At 42.5% G+C, this 20,182-nt stretch overlaps 1 protein-coding gene across 2 annotated transcripts in view; it reads left to right on the forward strand.

The window, feature by feature from the left end:
- LOC120947589 (uncharacterized) overlaps positions 1-20,182 on the forward strand; it is a 52,977-nt gene that overhangs the window by 18,935 nt on the left and 13,860 nt on the right. The window contains exons 6-7 of one of the 2 annotated variants that reach the window (XM_049607038.1): positions 2,333-2,503; positions 13,388-13,417. In XM_049607038.1, the coding sequence (XP_049462995.1) occupies positions 2,333-2,503; positions 13,388-13,417 (201 nt within the window). The remainder of the gene's footprint in view (positions 1-2,332; positions 2,504-13,387; positions 13,418-20,182) is intronic. The other variant, XM_049607039.1, reaches the window with a different exon arrangement.

Consider the following 20,182-nt stretch of genomic DNA (forward strand, 5'->3'; position numbering starts at 1 on the left):
TCTCGCTCTATTTACGGAGAAATGTCTCATCCAAACATGATGTCACAGCATGTCCCGGACAGTCGGGGTACCCCGCCGCAAGACCAAAAAAAACAGCGGATTATGGATCATCGTCCGTAAAAACCCAATCCGTTTGATGATCCGTTGCTGATGATTATGCTTACGGGTGGCGCTTGGGTGGATTATGGGAATGAAAACTGCCCCGCACGCGTTGCTCGAACACGCCGGCGCTTTTCTCCAACGACCGAGCCAGTGCCAGTGGAGCCATTTGATTTAGAGCTTTCCCCTTCGAGCCCTTCAAACCCCTGCGTCCGGGTGACAATTTGATGGCCTAATAAAATGATTATGCCGCGCACAAGGGGCAGCACACGGGCACAGGAGGCAAGGGGCGCGCGTTAAAACTAATCCCATTTCGGGTGGCAAATATCTCATAATCCCTGCACTACCTGGACCGGTAAAATGGGAAAGAGGGTAAAAGTAAGGCGAGCGTTGGGCCTTTTTGGGATGGGGAAGAGAATGCCATCATCGCATTACTTTCATTAAATGATCATGCTATTGTTTTGCGCGGCGCGGTACTTAAGCTGGACGCTCATTAATGGGTGGAAATTGGTCACCGTTGAAAGGGTAATAACCGTGTAAGAACGGGGAGCTGCTCTGGGCTGGGGCTTTGGTTTTATTGCATTTATTTTACAGTTCAATCCTATTAACGGTTAATGGGAAGTTTTTGTTTTGGGTTTTTGGTACCGTCAACAAGAAATACATCAGACAGGCAATATGGAAAATGGTTTCTGAGCACTATCAGTCTAGAAACTGTTAATTTGTATAGATGGAAAGGTAGTTTGTATGTTGTGGAGATGTTCAACGATTACGATCAATATATCGTAAGATTACGAAAAACTATAAAAAATTAAAAGAACTAAACAACTTTATGCTATAGAAAATTCACACAAAAATTTAAGCTGAATCTATCAAGCCTTTATCTGTAAAAATTCAAGCCTCTATCTGTATCTAATTACCGAAACTGCATATAAGTAACAAATGAAATGCTTTAAAGTTTTTATAAAACGGATGAAAAAACATTTTTAAACATCCTCTATTGCTGCAATAAGCTGCTTTCATTTTTGAACGATAAAAATATTACAAAACATTGAATGCTAGGCATGAGAATTTCAAATAAACTTCAAAAGTGGTCGTTAGTTTTATAAAACACGGTATTTTCAACAACCGTTTCAGTCATCTTACCATTGCAAAACCCAAAACAAGTCAACTATTCCAATTAATATAAGGAAACAACTAGTAGTGGGAGCTCGGAATCGGACCTACCCGATTCCATGTTTGGAATCAATTCCGGAGCCGATTTCGGAGCCAATTCCGGAGCCGATTTCGGAGCCAATTTTGGAGCCGATTTCGGAGCCGATCCCGGAGTTGACACCGGAACCGATTGCGGTGTCGACTATGGACCAATTTCGAAATCGACTCCAAATCCGAAATCGATTCCGAATAAGAATCGGCTTCGGAATCAAAGTGGATTTGGGAAACGCAATTTGCACCGGAGACGGTATCAGAATTGATTCCAGAATTGGAATTAGCTTCAGAATGAGAATCAGTTCTTGAATTGAAATAAGAAGTTTCAGAAGCGAAACCTATCCGGGAGTCCTTTACAAGTAAATTTGGATTCTTTGCGGTTATCAATACGTAGCATCATTGGATCCAAACGTCTACTCTTATGAAGATGCCGAAATCGACTCCGATTTCGAAGCCTACCCAAGTGACAGTTGCTTGACATTGTTTTTCCATATCTGCTCAATTAGCACTTGATACGCCGGAGATTGTGGATATGTGTGTGATCAAGTGTGTTGACAGCGCCAAGATTTAGTGTGTTCGTATATTGGACTTTCTTCTATTGATGAACGATGGAGTCGAGCTCATTTTAAATTGATAGCATTGGTTTTTGATGAAAACAAAAGCTAATTTTATATGACGTTATCTCATAATAAAATCGGTATTATTTAAATATAAAATGGCTACATGACCAACTATGACGATAGGAAACATCATTTCCGAGCGAATCTAGAAGAAAGCAACGAGAAACCCGCATCACAGTTGATTTCAAAGAACTCACTAGAAAGAACCATCATCAGACAGATACATTTCCCAAAACAGCAAACTAAAAACAAAAACTCTACCCTGTTCAATTTGCAAGTAAACTGCAAACACATGCATCTACTAATTGAACCACAGGACACAAGCGGTTCAGCAGGAAACAGCAATAATTGAAAGATAATACGAATGTACTAATTAACTCTTCCTCCCGTTCCTCCCTCGCCTGCAGCACGACGTTCCACCAGGTAAGCATGCGTTCATCGTCATCAGCCAGCCGAAGGGCAACCTGATCTGGATATCGACGGAAGCGTCGGCCGGTGCCGCCACGAACGCCGCCCGGGACGAGAAGGAAAAGCACAAACCGCGCCTCCAGACCTGGAACGAGTGTGACAGTGTGCAGGTACGTTGCAAGGGGGACCAAATGTCTCACCCAACTCTCGCTCTCTCTCTATTCGCGTGTTTATGTATAGTTGATCGTTCTCGATCAGAAACAGAAAACAAAAATCGTACTAGCCGTAGCCTTTAGTAGCCACTCTTCAAAATTGCGAGCTAGAGAGTACTTTGTAGAGGCAGCCTTGAAAGTGGAAAACCGAAAACCGAAACGTCGAACGGATGAGAGCGCAGTTTCCGCTTTGCGTCAGCGTCTCGTCTCGCATACGCCGCGAATAAACAAACATATACACAGCTACACGCACAACACGGCACCCGTTGGTGCTAGCGCAAACATGCAAAACGATAAACACATAAAACCTTCCCACACACACACACACCCACACACACACAGCCACATTAACTCGACCTTATTTTTCCCTCTCACATTCAATTTCCTTCCGAATGCACCTTTGCCAATCTCGCGGCCGGTGCCGTCCTGCACACACCTTGGTTTGATGGCCTCATTTGCTCCTAAATCCCTTCGACCCGCATATATCCCTTTTAGCCGACGCGCGCGCGCATATTATCAAAGGGAATCGATAGCATGGAAATAAAGTGGCAATGGGTAAATTGAAAAAAAGGGAGCAATCCGTTGAGCATCCCGGTACACAGGAAAATTGCTCTGCTCTGCTTGACGTCTGGTCCGGTTCGTCCGGCCCGAGAGAGCGAGGGTTAAACACACACACACACACCGGTTTCGGCATCGGCGACCACAATGTGCTATTCCGTGTCCGTCCGGTGAGCACAACAATATTCACACAAGCGTACGCGTTGGTGCAGCCGTTCCTCCATAGGAGAGGCTCTAATCCTCCTACTGGGCAAGGGGGTTTGTGTCTATATCCCGGGGGAAGGAGGGGTGGGAAAAAAGGGGGGAAAAGTAAGGCAAGTTCGCTTTCACAGCTGCCTCCCGCGGGCGGAATGTGTATGCAATCCATTTCGCATGATGTTTTCCACCATCCGCGCTCAGTTGTTTGGCACAATGCTACGTGAAAACTCTTGTGCAAAACGCCTCGCCATCGCTGTGGGTCGGGAAAAACGGGACAACATTCCCATCCCATGCGTGTCGTGGTGGTGTCGTGAAAGTGTGAAAAAGTGTGGCCACGCAAATAGCACGAATCGGTTTGGGGAAAACCGTGGCTACGATCCGGCAGGCCGTATTTAAACAAACCCGATTGATACCTTCTCTGCATTGTGCATATAGCGGGAGCAAATACACAAAGACACACACGCATGATGCTACTTTCCTGCACGGATGCAATTTGTGTGCATTGCGTTGCATCCGCTTGACACACGGACACGTTCTGTTCGAGGGTGGCTATTATTGCATTTTCATCCGCCCGGAAAATGCACCACAAAACGGCGAACGGTGGACGGCAGCAGCTCGTCGCGCTGATGGTTAAATTGCATAATGCATCCGGGCGAGAGGAAGTGTGCGCTGGTAGGGTGAGCAGAGCAATGTTTATGCAAACTCGTTTCCTGTTTTGTTTTCCCTTTTGTACGTTTTTGTTCCTCCTTCTTTTGTATCCCTTTTGTGTTGTATTGGTGTTGTGAGGCAGGTGAACATGGCGACACTCTGTGTGTTACACTTTCCTATTATTTTCTTTCCTTATTTCCTGCCTTTTTTGCATTGTGACTCGTTCTTGTTTGTGTTTATTTACATTGCCTCCCACTTCCGCTGCATTGTGCAGTTATGTATTTTCTTACTAGAAAGACCACGGGAAGAACACTCAATATCAACCTCCTTAATAAGATGAATATGAAAAGGATAAATCGCTTCAGTGAATGGGGAAAAATAGGGCGCAAAACAAACCTTTACCTTCGCAGAAGGAAAGGGTTCTGGGAAAAGCTAAAAAAAGCAAACAAACAAAACCCCTTACCCATACCATTTCCTTCCGGTTTCCGGGTGGATAGGACAAAAGCGAGGGCGATGCATTGTTTTACTTTACGCTTAATGTTTCTAAGCTAAATGGCAGATAGCAAAACTCTTAAAGTGTAATTTGTTGTACATGGTTAAGTGAAAATCCAGGTGTGTGTGTGTGGGTTAATAATGGGGGTAAAAACAAAAAACAAAGGTACCTTCCTTTTAAAGGGAGAACCATTTATTACACAATGGGGCCCTTTCCGTTTTAAGTTCGTAGGCAGAAATTTCAGCCTGCCAGCTGTTTGCATTGTATAGCAGTTTTCGAGCAGCTATCTAAGTTAGTATAACACACAGGTGGGCTTATCCCAAGGTGTATGAATTTAGAAGGCTGATTTTTATCGCTTCTGCTTCTGAATGAAGATTTTAAGAGTGTTTTGTGTATTTGTCAAGCCTCCAAAAAGTTTTTTTTTTCAGGAAAAGTTTTCACCCGGCCTATCAAAAAGTGATGTTCAAATTTGGTTTAAAAAACATGGTATGAGACCACCTGGACTACATACACTTTGATTCTGGATACCATCACCAGATCTCTTTAATGCACCTTGAAATATATGTAAACACCTCCTTGTTTTGCCATTTTTCGAGCAGGTACTCGAATCTAATGCTAGCTTTGAGGCTAGAATACCCAGTCAGACAAATCGGATTTAATTTACCACTATCTTTCCGCTAAATTACCGGTAATTTAAGAGAATTTTAATGGTAAATTAGCAGTCATTAATTTACCCATTCGAGCAGTTTTGATACATCCTATTCCTTCGTCTATTTTATTTTTATTTTTTTCGGTCAAATTGTTAACAAATAACACGAAATGTATTATATTACAGTTTAATGGTTACATTCAATCATTTTCCTTAACTTATACAAACGATAACAATGTATTTTTTTAGCAAACTCGACTTGAACAGAAGCTTCACCCGGAGAAGGTGATGCACAATTAGCACTATTAAACGCAATTTCTCGGCTGATTTTTTCATTTTACAGTTTTAAAACACACCGCCTACGTCTTCTTCTACTAAAAGATAATTAAAATAATACTCTTGTTGTTCTTTTTTAAATCTTTTCACTGATAACAAACGACAACACTTCGTACCGCTAAATTGCTCTTAAATTACTGTTAAAACAGACACAAAACTGCTCGAATGGGTAAATTAACAGAAGGCTGTCTGACTGGGTAATCTAAACTGAATTGAACTGATTGCAGGCTAGTTTTTTGTGCAGTTTTGTATGGAGTGTTTACATGGAGCATTTACAGCCTCCAACTGTCAAACTCTATCTAAAAAAAGCTGACTAGAATCGTAATCGGGCCCCAATGTCGGTCAATTTTCATTGAAAGGTGTGATTGATTTGTTGCTATTCTATCCTTAGAATGCAAAACGAAATCATTTCCTGTTCGTATAATGGAAAAAGATTCTTATTTGGCTCTTTTTGCTTCTTTTAATTTTAACACTGGCTTTCCTTTTTTGTGGGGAAAAAAGCCAAAGTCTGTCTAGCAACCAACCAATAATAATTGGTGCAAAAACACGAAATTTTGTGTCTCCTAATATACAGAGATTATAAAATTACAGATTTTGTATGCATAAATTAACATATTTATGCTTCTCTTTTTGTTTTCAAATAAGCATGATATTTGGCTTCGGTTAAATATGTCGCAAATACGGATTTTACATCCCTTGTTTAATCTGCATCAAAAGATTGAATCGCCTTTTGTGATGGAATGGATCCCGAAGCTCCTAAACTACTCCTCCTGCTTGTGTTTGCAACTCTCCTAACCCGTAAAACAATTCTCTGTTGAAATAATAATGACAGCCTCTGAAGCTTTTGCCCTCCAACATAATCGCACAACTGATTAAATCGTTCGGCAATATATTCGGCCTGTCCAAAGAGCGAAACGATCACTTTCATTTGAACCAAATAAAAGGAAAGAAAAGCTTCTACACACACACACTCACCCACCACACCTTGCCTGTCTAAAGCCACCACGACGAGGCACTCATTAATCAAGCGCATTTTGAACCGTCTTCCGGGCGCTTCATTTCGGCGCTTTAGTTCGTACCCAGTTCCGTACGATTTAAGCTTCACTGCTTTTGTTTTCTCTCCCTCTGCTCACAAACCACACACTTCTTCTCTCTATGCCGTCTAAATTAAGGAGCTAGACGCGATAGAAAAATAAACACTCCTTCGAATGTGTTCGTGTGATGAGCAGAGGAAACCTTCCCTGACTAACCAGCAAACCGATAGGCGATATCCTACGGATGCTTCTCTCATTCACACACTCGATTCGTTTGCTTTGTTCGGAAGGCGCTATTTTCCTTTTGTTCGGGGTGTGGTCGTGGTGGTACGATTCGGGATGGCACGTCATCGATTCACCACGGGCAATTGGGGGTTGGTTTTTGGAAGCGAAGAGCGAATGGAAGCAAATCAAACAAGCCTGCCGAAAGCCGCGCACTATTGATTAACCGTACCCGGTCCACCCGGACGGCTTACCAGCAACGAAAGACGCCTCTTCATTATTGGCTTCCGTTTTCGTCGGAACAGTCGACTTTCTGGTGTGGTGTGAGCGTGTGTGTGTTTCTGCTAAGTGAAGCTAAGGTTTATCGATGGTGTAGATTTGCTAGGAAATGAGAAACACACGCTCCACGAAACGATATTGCTGTTGATCTTTCGAACGCCTTTTTTGTGCTAACCCGCTCTTCCAAAAATAAAGTCTATTTTTATCGAAAGCCTTTTTGTTGCCGAGCTGTACAACCCGCCATGCCGTGCTTGGCATGCGAACTTCAAATGTTCATTTAAAGGGTGATTGAAATGAATTGTATTTCTCTCCTCTTCCCACTTGTATATCAACTTTTCGCGATGAACATCATTGAACTGAGGCGTTCAACTCGAAACCCAAGTATTTAAAAGCCGGCGCCACGTTAATAACCAAATTAATCGAGCAAGGTAATGAAGTACTTAAAATGACACACACCTCCCAGTCATACTCTTATCTCGCACAATTTGAACTCACACAACCATCTGCACGGGGTGTGATGGTTTCCCCATTTTTACTTTTCTCACCATTTCCCGCTCTGTGGGACAGTGGTAAAAAGACCCTGATTATCGGAAGCCTCAAAGCAATAAACATAATTGCATTTCAATTGCAGCAATTACGAACACCAACCAATGGACAGCTGTGCTGCTTCCCATGCTCTTCCCTGTGTCCTGTGCAAAGGGATACGTTAAATGAGCAAACGAAGCGTGGAAAAAAGAGGAAAACGTACAAAAGAACGTTCCTTTTATCATGCGCCACGCGGTTTGCCATTGTCGAACAATTTACCACAAGTTTTGGAGAATATTCGAACCAGTGTGCTTGGGTTTAAATTTTCCGCCTTTCCTTCTTGTTGGATATTGGCATTTATTTTTAGTTTTTGTGTTGCCTTAAATGAACTCAAAGGTTCCCAAAACGATGTTTCATGCTCTTTTTGCTTTTAATTTTTTTTTGCTTTTAAATTAAAGTTTCGATTCGTTTGTAATAACAAAAGTGTCTATACAACTCTCTTACTTTTATCATTTTAAATTCGTGCATTCGTTTAAAGCCGTACGATTCATACCTTAAATCGAACTTCTACTGAATTAGTTTCATAACTTCTCATGCTGCGTTCAGTGTCATCCCAAACAAAAACTGCCAGTCTCATGCACTCTTTCTCTCTCTCTCTTATTGTGTACCTTCTTTTTGCCAATCAAAACGCACCATTCCGATCGATCGCAGCGCGCCTGCCAGAGCTTGACATGCGAAAACACGTCCGCAGCGCAATTGTGCACACGCTGAAAAACGTCTGTCAGCGGCTCTATTTCCCCCGCCTTCCCACACCGTGTGGCATACCAGCAATACATCAATGATACAGCCGGCTCGACAATTGGCTGATCGACGGCCTCCGTTCGGCCTCCCGAGAGCTGCCCGCTGCATTTTTACGCAGTGTTTAGCGCATTGCTGTGGCCGCGAGTGCTCGCGAAACCTAAGCCGGGCGGTCCCTTACCCATTCTCATTCCACTGGATGACTTTCTATGCTAGCTCCGCACTTCGGATGAAGCATAAAAGAGTGTGCAGGTGCAAAGGGAGCTGGATAAACAACTACCCAAGCGCTGGAACGAATGGCGCCCAAAACTGTTCGCCGGCTTGCATGCAAAAAACAAAAGATGGACGAATCATAAAGGGGTTCGGGTTCGAGTATCGACACACGGTCTGTTAATGTGGGTCAGATCGGACATTAGCCGTTAGTGGGTAAACAGAAGCAGGGGGTAAAATCGGGGCCAATGACGAAAACATGCGAAACACCGTCGGTCACACAAGACGTTCTGGTGCTAAATCATGCAGGGAGGGTTACGGGTGGATTTACGCTCCACCTGGCGCGGACTGACTACTTCATTTTTAGCAGACTTTAGCAATCATTTTGAGGCGAAAATCAGACGGGCAGGCAGCGTGCAAATCGTTGCCACGATGGTGCTAGTGATTGAGGGATTTGCATGTTTTATAAGTAGTCCCTTGAACGGAGAGCATCAATAAGCAAGCCGTTGACCCGGAACCGTTCTACCCAGGATCGGCACGATTCCAATTGTCTTGTTTTTCTTATAGGTATAAACGTACTTTTCTCGCTATTATTGATATCGAGCCAAAAAAAAACATAAATACTATAAACAGTGAAATACGCCTTGTTTTATAATATTGTAAGGGAGAAAAATAAAATTAACTTTGCTCCAATAAATTTTGTAATAGATTTTAAACGCATTTTAGAAAATTAAATTCTTTTATATTATTCTTATTTTACTTATTGTAAAATTGAATAGACCAGTATCGTTCAAAAACTGGCACAAACGTCTCTTTGCATACCTTCAGGCGCTTGTTAGGCGCCAGCAAGGACGCACTAACGCCATCTGTGAGATTAATTGCCCTTTTGTTGGTAAATCATGACAATGTTTAAAGAATGTCCATTCGCCCAACATTCCACATCGGACACATTGTACTAAATTATGCCCGGAAATAGATGCTTCTCGGCCCCAGGCCCACAACTCATCCTCATCCCGCAAGCGGTTTGACCCACTGAAAATTCGAATTGCAAATGACCTTCAAATTGTTGCCCGTATTCCATCCTCCTTCCTCGCATGAACGGAACGGATTGCAAATAATTTGCCCTGCGGACTAGTGGGCGAAAGCCTGGGGAGGGAACTGCAACTTTGCATTTGCATGTTGCTCTGCTTAGATGATGACGACACTGCTGTTGCTGCTGATGATGATGATGGTGTTGTCGGTGCACGGTGGATGCTGGTCACGATGGTATCATAACTGTTTCACGCCCTATAATCGGCTTTGCTAAAATATTCAGACCGGAAAACTCGGGCCGACCTTGTTTGCTACACGGCACACAGCCCTGGCACAGTGTGCGAAGTTGGCCAAAAAGTTTTGGGTAGGCGAGCATTTCTGCTAAATCGATACCAATACCCTTGCCTAAATATATATATTGGAAACGTGTATGGCCAAAAGGGTTTTGTAAAATGTGGTCCCCTAAACCGCCTTCCTTCTTGTGTAGGGGAAAAGCGACCGAAAGTAGGTTTTTCAACGGGCGATAAATTATTTCTCGACCGATTTCGAAACCGGGTGGGTTTTATTCGCCAGCTCGTTAAACCAGTTGCACCGTCAACCCTGCAGCCGTGCACGAAAAAATAAAACCGAGCAAGTTTAGGGCAATAACGGGGCAAGAACGAAGGCACAACGTAAAAGTCTACCCACTGCCCATGGTAGATGTATGTGTTTATGTAGATATCAATATTTATCCGCTTGTGTGGAATTTGTAAAGGGATCGGCACCGTCATTATCCATGCACACATCATCTCCCCCTGGTGGTGGTAAGGAAACGGGGCAAACGAACCAGGCGCACGAGATGTGCACTGGTAGTGACATAAATTTATTATTCCGCATGTTGCATAGCACACCGGTTTCCTTACGAGAAAAGCTCAACCCCGTGCTGCCGTGTGTTTTGTGCACTGTGCATGTGTGTGCATCGTTCTTTATGCTACCGGAGAACCGGACCACCGCCCCTCCCAAATGGGTGAACGGATTGAAAGATTATGATATATGCCATGAATATTTAAAGCGCTCCGGTACAGAATGCAGCTCGATACGTGCCCTGAAGGGGGAGACGTGTAACGACCCACAGCTCATATACTACCCTTCCTGCTGTCCATTACCTGCAGCTGAGCGGCAGCTTCCGTTAGTGGCCGGAATGGCATCAAACTCCCATCAAACGAGTCCCCACCAGCGGGAGGGCCTAAAGGACAATAAAACAACATGCTGCTTGCTGCATCGTACACTACTACTTTGTTGTGGCTTTTGGGGAAGACCAGCAGGCACGCTGGATATTGGTTTCTAAATGGGAAAAAGTTACTCCCTCCCGTGAGAACAACGTTATACGAACGAAGCAAAATTCCTCATTACACTGTCCCTGGTTAGGAGGAGCATCGTGTTCAGTACACGTAAAGTTTGAAATTATTATCGAACCCTCCGATGCTCAAGACGATTGGAAGCTCTTTCATATCCCCAAGAGCTTATCACTCTCTTTGTTTGCATTTTTATATCATTGTTTATGAGCTTCGGCGCACTTAGAAAAGGATTGGTAAAGATACATGATTCATCCTCAGCGACAGACGTATTTGATGGTAGTCTTTGCAGTTTCTTTGGGATAAATCCGACACAATAACAAACAATCATTTGTTGGAACATATTTTAAACAAATGAATACATCTTATCTAAATATTTAGCTAAAAAACTATGAAAAAGCAAAGCAAAGGACCCGAAATACCGAAGAAATTAAATGAATTAAATGAATTGGTCAAGGCAAATAAGTTTAGCTAACCTCTTTATCGAAACATAATCTTAATCTCTTCGATAATTTTCAATCGACTTTGATTCTTGAAGCATCATTTAAAGTGTTTTCTTTTCCTTAAACTGTTGACCAACGCTACCGCCTGGCACGGAGTAAGCGTGAAATGTTACCCTTGATGGATTTATTTCTTCTGCCAACTTTCTTCTGCCATTGCAGAGGGTGAAAAACAGTGCCCTAAACAAAAACCTCTTAAAATATCAATATTATCCTCCCACTTCCCAAGACCACCCAAGTGTCAAGTCAACTGATTTTTTACTACTTATTTTGAAAAAAAAACAACAATAAAATAAGGGTAACAAGCTCCGAAGCAGTGCCGAACAGAAAAGAGAGAGAAAAAACACACCAGTGCGCAACAAAAGTTTTGCTTGCTGGTCGTTAAATTTACGGCTTTAGTGTTGCAGCACGGAACAATTGTACTGTTCGCCACGCGTTTGATATAACGTTTCGATGCTCCCAAGAATGGGGGATGGGGGAAAAAAGTTTTTTCTTAGCATTTACTCAAACTTGCTCCCATTTTTTTCCACTCTGAATCCGAAGGCACTGTATTTTATTACTTATCCTGACATTTGTAATACCAAACGACAGACAGCGCGGGCACAGAAAAAGGGCATGACAGTTGTGCGAAACACCGCAGTAAACAGGATAATAAGCGTTCCGTTTTTGAAGCTTCAGTTTTTGTTGTTTTTTCTTCTTTTCTTCAATAATATCCTAAAATATTATTTCCATCCCTGAACACCACAATAAACACCACCTCGTCAACACATCTTACAGTAGAAAAAGTTGCAAAAAAATGCTCCAAAGCGTGATTGTTTTAAAACATTGAGCTAAGTAATTACTCCTTTTGCATGTGCTGGCGCTGCAATTCGCCCTAAAGTATGCAAACAGCATTACACAATAGCTTAATAAAAGAATAATAGAGGCTTAAGCAGCTTTTTCTATCGGAATCGTCTGCCAATACAACATACAAATGCACTACTCTTACATTTACACTCAAAACACTTTCAAGGATCACATGTTCATTGTTTCTTCACATACACTTCGTATCGCGTTTCTACATTAGAGTTTCAAACGTATCAAGGCGCGCGCGTGTGTGTAGTAGTGAGTTTCGTTTACAAGTGTATAGATAAGAGATGAATTTGATTCCTTCGCTACGATGAGTTGCTTAAATTTAAACATTCTTAACAGATCGGAACCATTTTGCGAAAAAAACGGGCAGTAAATTTGTTAAATGTTTCGTGTATAAATTTATTACCTTTTTTCTTACACAACCTCACCATTAAGGTTCTGTAACATGAGCGCTGTGTAAATTGTATGTAATTATGCTTCTTGTAATAATATGTATCCAAGACCGATTCGTTCCAATTGTTTAAATGGTATAGTTTTTATATGAAAAATCTGCTCGTCTCCAACCCTACAAATTGGCATTCCATTTGGTGCATTTGGTTTAGAGCCCTCAAACCCTCTCTCGTAATATCCTCCACAAAAGCGTACATAAACTCACAATCAAGAAATAGTATAACACAAAAGCGGCCTCACATATGTAGCTACTTTGCGACAACATTCACGCCGCTGTTGCTGCTGCTACCGCTGCTACTGCCAGCGCTCCTCCGTAGCGATGCTGTGTGTGCGATGTCTTTGTATCTTTAGACCGTTTTACCTATTTTCCCTTGCGTTGTTTAGTTCGGTCCCACATCCGTGTTTTGATCGTTTTCATTGTCTGCGTCGTTTTGGCTCTGTTTTTATGTTTTTCTTTACCTATCTTTCTCTCTTTCTCGTTCTCTCTTTTTTCTCTTTGTGTACTTTTTTGTACTTACATATTATCATTCTCTTTCGAAACCGAACGCCAAAAAATAAAACAATCATCATCATCATCATCACCATCACCACCGCCACTGGTAACTTGCAATCAAAATAATGCAACACACCTGTGACGCCGCCACACAAACAAAAAAACCCGCCGCGGTTTTGACGCGGTAATTGCGTCACTGCTTTGCGCAACATGCCCAACACCGCCAAACAGGACAGCACGAATCCGAAGTGGAAATCAACGGTAATGTGTGTTTGAGTGTGTGTGTTTTTCTGTTTTCGCAGTACTTCACAAACAGTTCTCGAAGACTGCGAAACGCTTTTTTTAATGTTCTACCCTTTTCTTCTTTTCTACCTTCACTTGCTGTGTTGCTTTTGTTTTCTCCGTTTTTTTCCTGCCTAGAAGCTGCTTTCTGTTTAGCTTAATCTTTTATTCCACCTTTTTTCTGTTTGTTTTCTTGAAGGAAAAAAAGCATTTTAAGGCTTGCCAATCTTTCTCCTTAATGCAGACTGCAATTCTGCCACGCTGTCTCACCTTGATTTTACATCTTGCAATCTATTGCTGAAAACTAAATTTTCCTTCACCATCACACTATCGGTGAATTTTCACTTCCATTATCTGCCTTGTTCCACTTCAAAACTTCAATTTTTACTATGAACACCAGTTTAGTGCTGGCGGCTTGTTAGATATTTCGCTGTCCCACTAGTTGCTAAAGCTTGCCAAAAACTTAGCTTGTATCGTTCACATCACTAGTTGGCGTTACTGTGTATGACTCTTTGATCGTTAGAACCTTTTGCTAAAAGTTACCATTTTTCTTACGTATTAAATGCACTTTCATTTCACCATCCAATTTTGCAAAATTTTCCCCATGGTTGCTTTCGTTTGTGAGTTGGGAGCAAAATCAATTTAAATGGAAATTGAAACCACTGCGATGTGAACAACAACACGATTGGCGTAAATAACTGATTGATCCCGATGTTCCAAACTCATAAATCCCTTTATGTTAGATGTATATCCTTAGAATTATTCAATTACATTCGAGAATGCGAATAGAATCTAGTCAGAAGTTGTAATAGACAACATAGATTAGAGCATGCTGTTCCATGTATAGCGAATTTGGCTGTATCGAGCAGTTTAAAGGCTCAATCATAAACTCCTGGTCACGGCACCAAAAATCCATTCCCAAGATTTACAGGAAAAAGTCTCCAATACTCTAAACTGATTTACAATACCGTTAACATAGATTACAGCATGCTGTTCCATATATAGCGAGTTTGCTTGTATCGAGCAGTTTAAAGGCTCGATCATAAACTCCTGGTCACGGCACCAAAAGTCCATTCCCAAAATTAACAAAAAAAAAGTTCCCAGTAGTTTAGACTGATTTACATTACCATCATACATAAAAGATAGTTTGATTAGATTGTTGGTCGGTTTTAACCATAGCCAACGCTATCTTCTTACACAAATATTTACCATAAAGTGCTAACACAACAGAAGGAATTGTTTTCTTCACTACCTGTGAAGTACTACACCACGAAAACCCATCAAATCCAGTCAAAGTACGTTCCATTTTTCTTAATTGCTCCCGTTTTACAGCACAAGCTCGCCGGTGTTCTTTGTCTTCTCATATAGATCGTACGCAGGTAGACGCGTACAGTGCCCGAACGCTTATGGCGCTCACGGCTCTTGGGACGGACAGTTTGTGGAGATGGTTATGAAAATTAAAAAATCACCATGTACGTCTTTTTTACCAGAGTGCGCCGCACCGTATTCGTCGGGAATGCTGATGAAGGCTAATTTATTTTACATTTCATCATACGTTCCTGTGCACTTGTACCTTGACGGCGGTGGCCAAGCTCCGGGTGCTTGTGTATCTCTATCTCTAGCAACAAGAAAAATGGTTCGTCGTTTGAGGCATGATGTTGGATGCTTCATCTTTCTTTCTTTCTTTTTTTGCTTTGGTTTTGACAAACGCGCATAAATCAACCTTTTGCCAAGTGCACCATCGTTTTGAAGCAGTTGATGGCTTTGATACCACCACTACCACACACCACCGCCAACCGCATTCCCAACTCAACGCATATCTGTACATCGCATATTCCGGGCACAGGCAGCACAAGCGAACGGTATAAATAAAGTGCGCGGTAAAACACGTCGCAGGTTCTCGGTGTGAGCGAAAACGTTAAATCGTCCGCCAGTAAAGCAATGGCAGCGGCGGCGACGACAACGGCGGAGTGGTTTTGTAATCTCACCGCGCTAACAAAAACCTTGCAGCAACAGCAGCAGAATGTGAGGAAGGAACACTTCCCACACCCTCTTTGACAAACGCTCTATAGCAGCAGCTCCCTCTCGCGGCATAACCGGACGCACCGCGAGACTCTCTGAGTCGCGACCGAGCCGTTGTCGTCCTCGTAAGCTGTCATGTTCAATTTCCCAATAGACCCTCTCTACCACCGGTAGGAAGGGGAAACACTCGTCTTTGGGTTCTTTTTGCTTTCTTTCTTTTGCCTCGTCTATCTTCGGCTCTTCACCAAACTGTCGGAGTGACTGCCTGTTCCTGCTCCTCCTCCTCATGTGCGTGCAATTCTCTTATCTTTGCGTTCGTTTTTTATTCCTCCTGTCTTTTTCCTCTTATTCCGCCACCTCCTTCAATACGGAGGTAAACGGCCGTGCAGACAATATACCGTGAGTTGTCTAAGTATCCTTCTCTCACATCTCCCTCCTCCCGTGTACTGGGAGACAAGGGAATAATGGTGACGGGCGAACGTGTCGGGTCTTATCTTATCTAACGCCGCTGCCGTTGTTGCAGTGCAGCTACACGAGCACACGATGTTAATACGCACCACCCTGCACCGATAGGGATCTCTCCTGCATCCTACGGGGAGACGCGTCCAAGGTAAGAGGAACTCATTTTTCACTGCGCCAGGGTGAACCATCCACCAGAGACTTGTGTGCGATGCAGCAGAAAGATGAAACCTCACACCCCGCCCTGTGTGTGTGTGTTGCGGTTCAACGTTCCGTTCGTTCCGGCAAAGAATTAAATTGAATTAAAGCACAGCAATGTTGTTGTGCCTGCAGTCTTGTGCAAGGGGCAACACACACACACACACACACATTTCGCAAATGAAAATTATTTCATTAACATTCCCGGCGGGCTTCAAGAATGTTTGAGTAGCCAGGCTGTGGGGCTTGATGTAAACATTCTTTGGAGATTCGTAAATTATGCAGGAGATGGAAAAATTAAATTACAATAAAAAAGAGTTTCACTATGACCCTTTCGTTTGATGTAATCGTATGTTGGGTGTTTGCTCCACATTGCTCTAATACTGAGATCCTATTTTTAAAGTCGCGATTCACTTTTGGGTCGTATATTAACAATGTAAGCTTACTACAAGCTTATTAGCTCCCTCTCGCGGCAAAAATGTATAAAAAGCAATTAGTCACCGTTTTTGACACATTGAGATATTAAAAGCATCTCAAAATGCTATTCCTTTACCACTCTGAATGTCTATTTGTTGATTTGCGTACACATAATGACTTCCAAGTTACAGTCGTAGGTTATAACTTCCTTTTAGGTTACCATAACCAATTGACTCTTAACATAAACCTTCAACCCTGACTGATACTGATCCCTGTATATGCCCGTAATAATATCTTGATCGTCTTAATAAAATTCCAAGGATCAATAAAAGGTTAAAAACTGAAAAAAACATCAAATTTCGCTTCAAATGTTACATCGTCTATCGATTATGTTCCATTGGTCTGTAACTTTGCAGTAACCTTGACCCGAACCCTGGTTGCTTAGGACCGATACGGGGCTTCCCGTAGGTATCCATGCAGCCCAAAAAGGGATCGATCGAAATGGGCCATAATGTTCGGCCATAGGCTCGATTAAAAAGATTTATTTCGATCGGAAAAGAAGAGCAAAATAAGCCTCTCTGCTAGCCGCTTTCCACTATCCGTAGAATAACATCCGAAAAATGCGTACCATTGGCGTTCTTAATCAAATTAATTGCACCATCTTGAACCTTTAGAAGCGTAAGAATTTGGACCCATCTCTTACATCTGCCCCCGCTTCGTATAGGAATCTGTTGCGAAACCATAATCCTTAGAATTGGACTATTCTCAATTGTGGTTAGATGGAGCTACTTTTAAGTCCACTTCTTCGAAACAGTTTTTTCCTTCTTCCAGGAAAATCCGGGAAAATCCATTTCCTGGATTTGTGCCATTATAATATGCTGTCCCTTCAGACACTATGGACCACCGACAGTTGCTGGATGGTTGTGGTTTTCGGGATACTACTATTGCTTCAGCTGTATGCGTGCAACAGCAGTTCCCTCACTCTCACCACAACCAATGCTAGTAACATAAAATTAAACCCAACACACCCGCACACTTTATTAAGAAATAATTGAGAACGGTCGAAACGCAGACCGACTGTGTGGAATAGTAACCAAACCGGCGTAACAAAAAAACCCAATCCCCTCTTGAGCGTGGCATTAATCACTACGAGAACGATCCCACCTTGAACCATACGTAAGGCGCCCCCTGTCGGAATCCTTCTCAATCACGGAGGTCCGCGCTCCTCGCAGTAAATTGGCTGCCACCGTTCCAGAAAGGGATTTAGGCGCTCCATACGCTGCTCTACCCCTCAATGCTCTGTTTTATGTACCCACCCCTTTCCCTCCCCCCGGTTACGAACAACAGCTCATTTAATTTAATCAGCTCAAATCGGTTGATCCATGGGAAAAGCTGCAGGAGAAGCAAGTCTGGTACGAACCCATCCATCTTCAACCCGGTACCGGCGTTACCGGCGTGCGTTGAAGAGATTCGGTGAGAACAGGCATACACGACTTGTCCGTAAGAGCAACGAACGCAAACTGGCTGGCAACAACGGGGTGATACATTTTCATACATTATTCATTTTCATTTCCCCGCGCCCCTAGCAGGTGAGAAGGACCAGGAGGCGGTGCGTTACTCACCGAAGTAATCAGGCGGCGTTCGAAGTTCGTGATCGGCGGCCGAATGCGCTTTGTTGCTGCTACGTTTTGCTAAGATAAGGCGAAGAGCAGATCAAGCGTAGCGTACGTGAATCGCAAGAATGCTACGATACACGCGTAAATCTCAAGAAACGGGTCGGAAAACGTAATGATTCAGGGGTCCCAGTGAACCCGTAATTTGATTTCTGTACCTACACACCGTACCTCTACTAAATGGAGCACCAATTTTAATGGAGCAAGTTAAGCCGATGGGAAACGATCCAACTTTACGAGATGTTAATCCCGAGCGATTGGGTTTAAAGTTTTTCAATAATTGTTCGATGGAGCTAGAGGGTTTAATTTATTGGAAGTGTATGAAGCAAAAAGTGTTAAATGCTTCTAACATTAAACCAGAGCTTAGGACTTAGTGTTTGGCTGCTTAGGAAACTAATCCTAAATCCTAAATTGCTACAAGTAGCATTTAACATAAGGCTTACAGGGTTTCCCCCAAGGTTTTTTGGTTGTTTCCCGAAAAAAAATGGTTACTTCCTATATTTTTTTTGGTAAGTTACCACGATTTGATGGGCATTTTCACATTTTTTTAGTTTACTTGTATTAATTTCCAATTGTCTTCTTCTTCTTCTTTGGCTCAACAACCGATGTCGATCAAGGCCTGCCTGTGCCCACTTGTGGGCTTGGCTTTCAGTGACAAATTGATTCCCCCCCCATAGCAGGATAGTCAGTCATAGTCAGTCAGGCAGGATGGGTCCTACGAACCCATGACGGGCATGTTGTTAAGTTAAATTTCCAATTGTACGATACCAATAAATCGTGGAAACGAACCAAAAACCTATCAGATACGACGAATAAATCGTGAGACCAGCTCAAACAATTACGGGAACAAATAGATAAATTGTGCGAAACTCTATATTTTCATTTTACAATGAAAATGCCATATTTAACATACAGTCTGTTCCCGAGTTACGCGGATTCTCGACTTACTCGGATTCGAAGATACGCGGTTTTCTAAATTTGACAAATCGAACGTCAAATCAATATACTTTACTTCAAGAACTGTCCAATGCAGTATAAATAGCATTTTTGTTAATAAATTTAATCCACTTAAAAGCCAAAATAATCGGAATGTTTGGCACAAATCGTATCAAATAAGTGATAAAGTGAATAAAAGTACAAAATTAAATAAAAAATTGAGATTGAGTAATCACTCAATCAATTGTATTTTGGCAAATAAAAACCGCGAAATTCGACTTACGCGGATATTCAAGTTACTCAGAATTCTCAGGAACGCCCAAACCGCGTAACTCGGGAGCAGGCTGTATTTAGAATTAAAAAGTTTAGATTTGAATGCGAATGAAACGCAAAATCAACGCCGCTGACGTAGCTCCTCACTTTTCCCAGAATAGATTTTTTCCTTCGGCACACCAACGACACAGCGTTGATGAGCAATTGTTCAACGTTGGCGACAACACTTGCGTGCGCTGATCTAAAAATACATATATATGCACCAACGACCCTATGTGTGGCTGGGTAAATGTAAAGAAAGTCCCATCCCAACGCTGAAAAAGACAAACCCAAACCTTCAACCCAAAAACCAAACAAAAAAAAAACGCAAAATCTAACTGGTCTGCCTTTTTCTCCACCTAACTTCAGCAACACTTCGTTGCGTTTGCTTTTCTGATTATGTGAATTTTTCACCTCCTGTCGCTGCCTCCGACAGCCGAACCCACACCCAACCGAAATACGAAAAAAAGAATCTGTGCGGTACTTTGTCTCGAGGGAAATTGAAGCGATTTCCCATTCATTCCTTTCGTTAGCCACTCCTCCGCACGCTTCCCCGTCGGAGCTTGTTGATCTTTTCTCTCCTCGTTTGGCTTGCCATTCCCTCTCTCTCTCACACACTCTCTTTTTCTGCACATTTCGACTGGTGGCAGGATTAGTAAAAAAAAAAAGGGGGAAAGAAGAACATGGAACTCCGAAGACGCATCGGAAGGAACGCCAAAAAAGCACA

The sequence above is a fragment of the Anopheles coluzzii genome, chromosome 2, assembly GCF_943734685.1.
Source record: "Anopheles coluzzii chromosome 2, AcolN3, whole genome shotgun sequence".
NCBI classification, from domain to species: Eukaryota; Metazoa; Arthropoda; class Insecta; order Diptera; family Culicidae; genus Anopheles; species Anopheles coluzzii.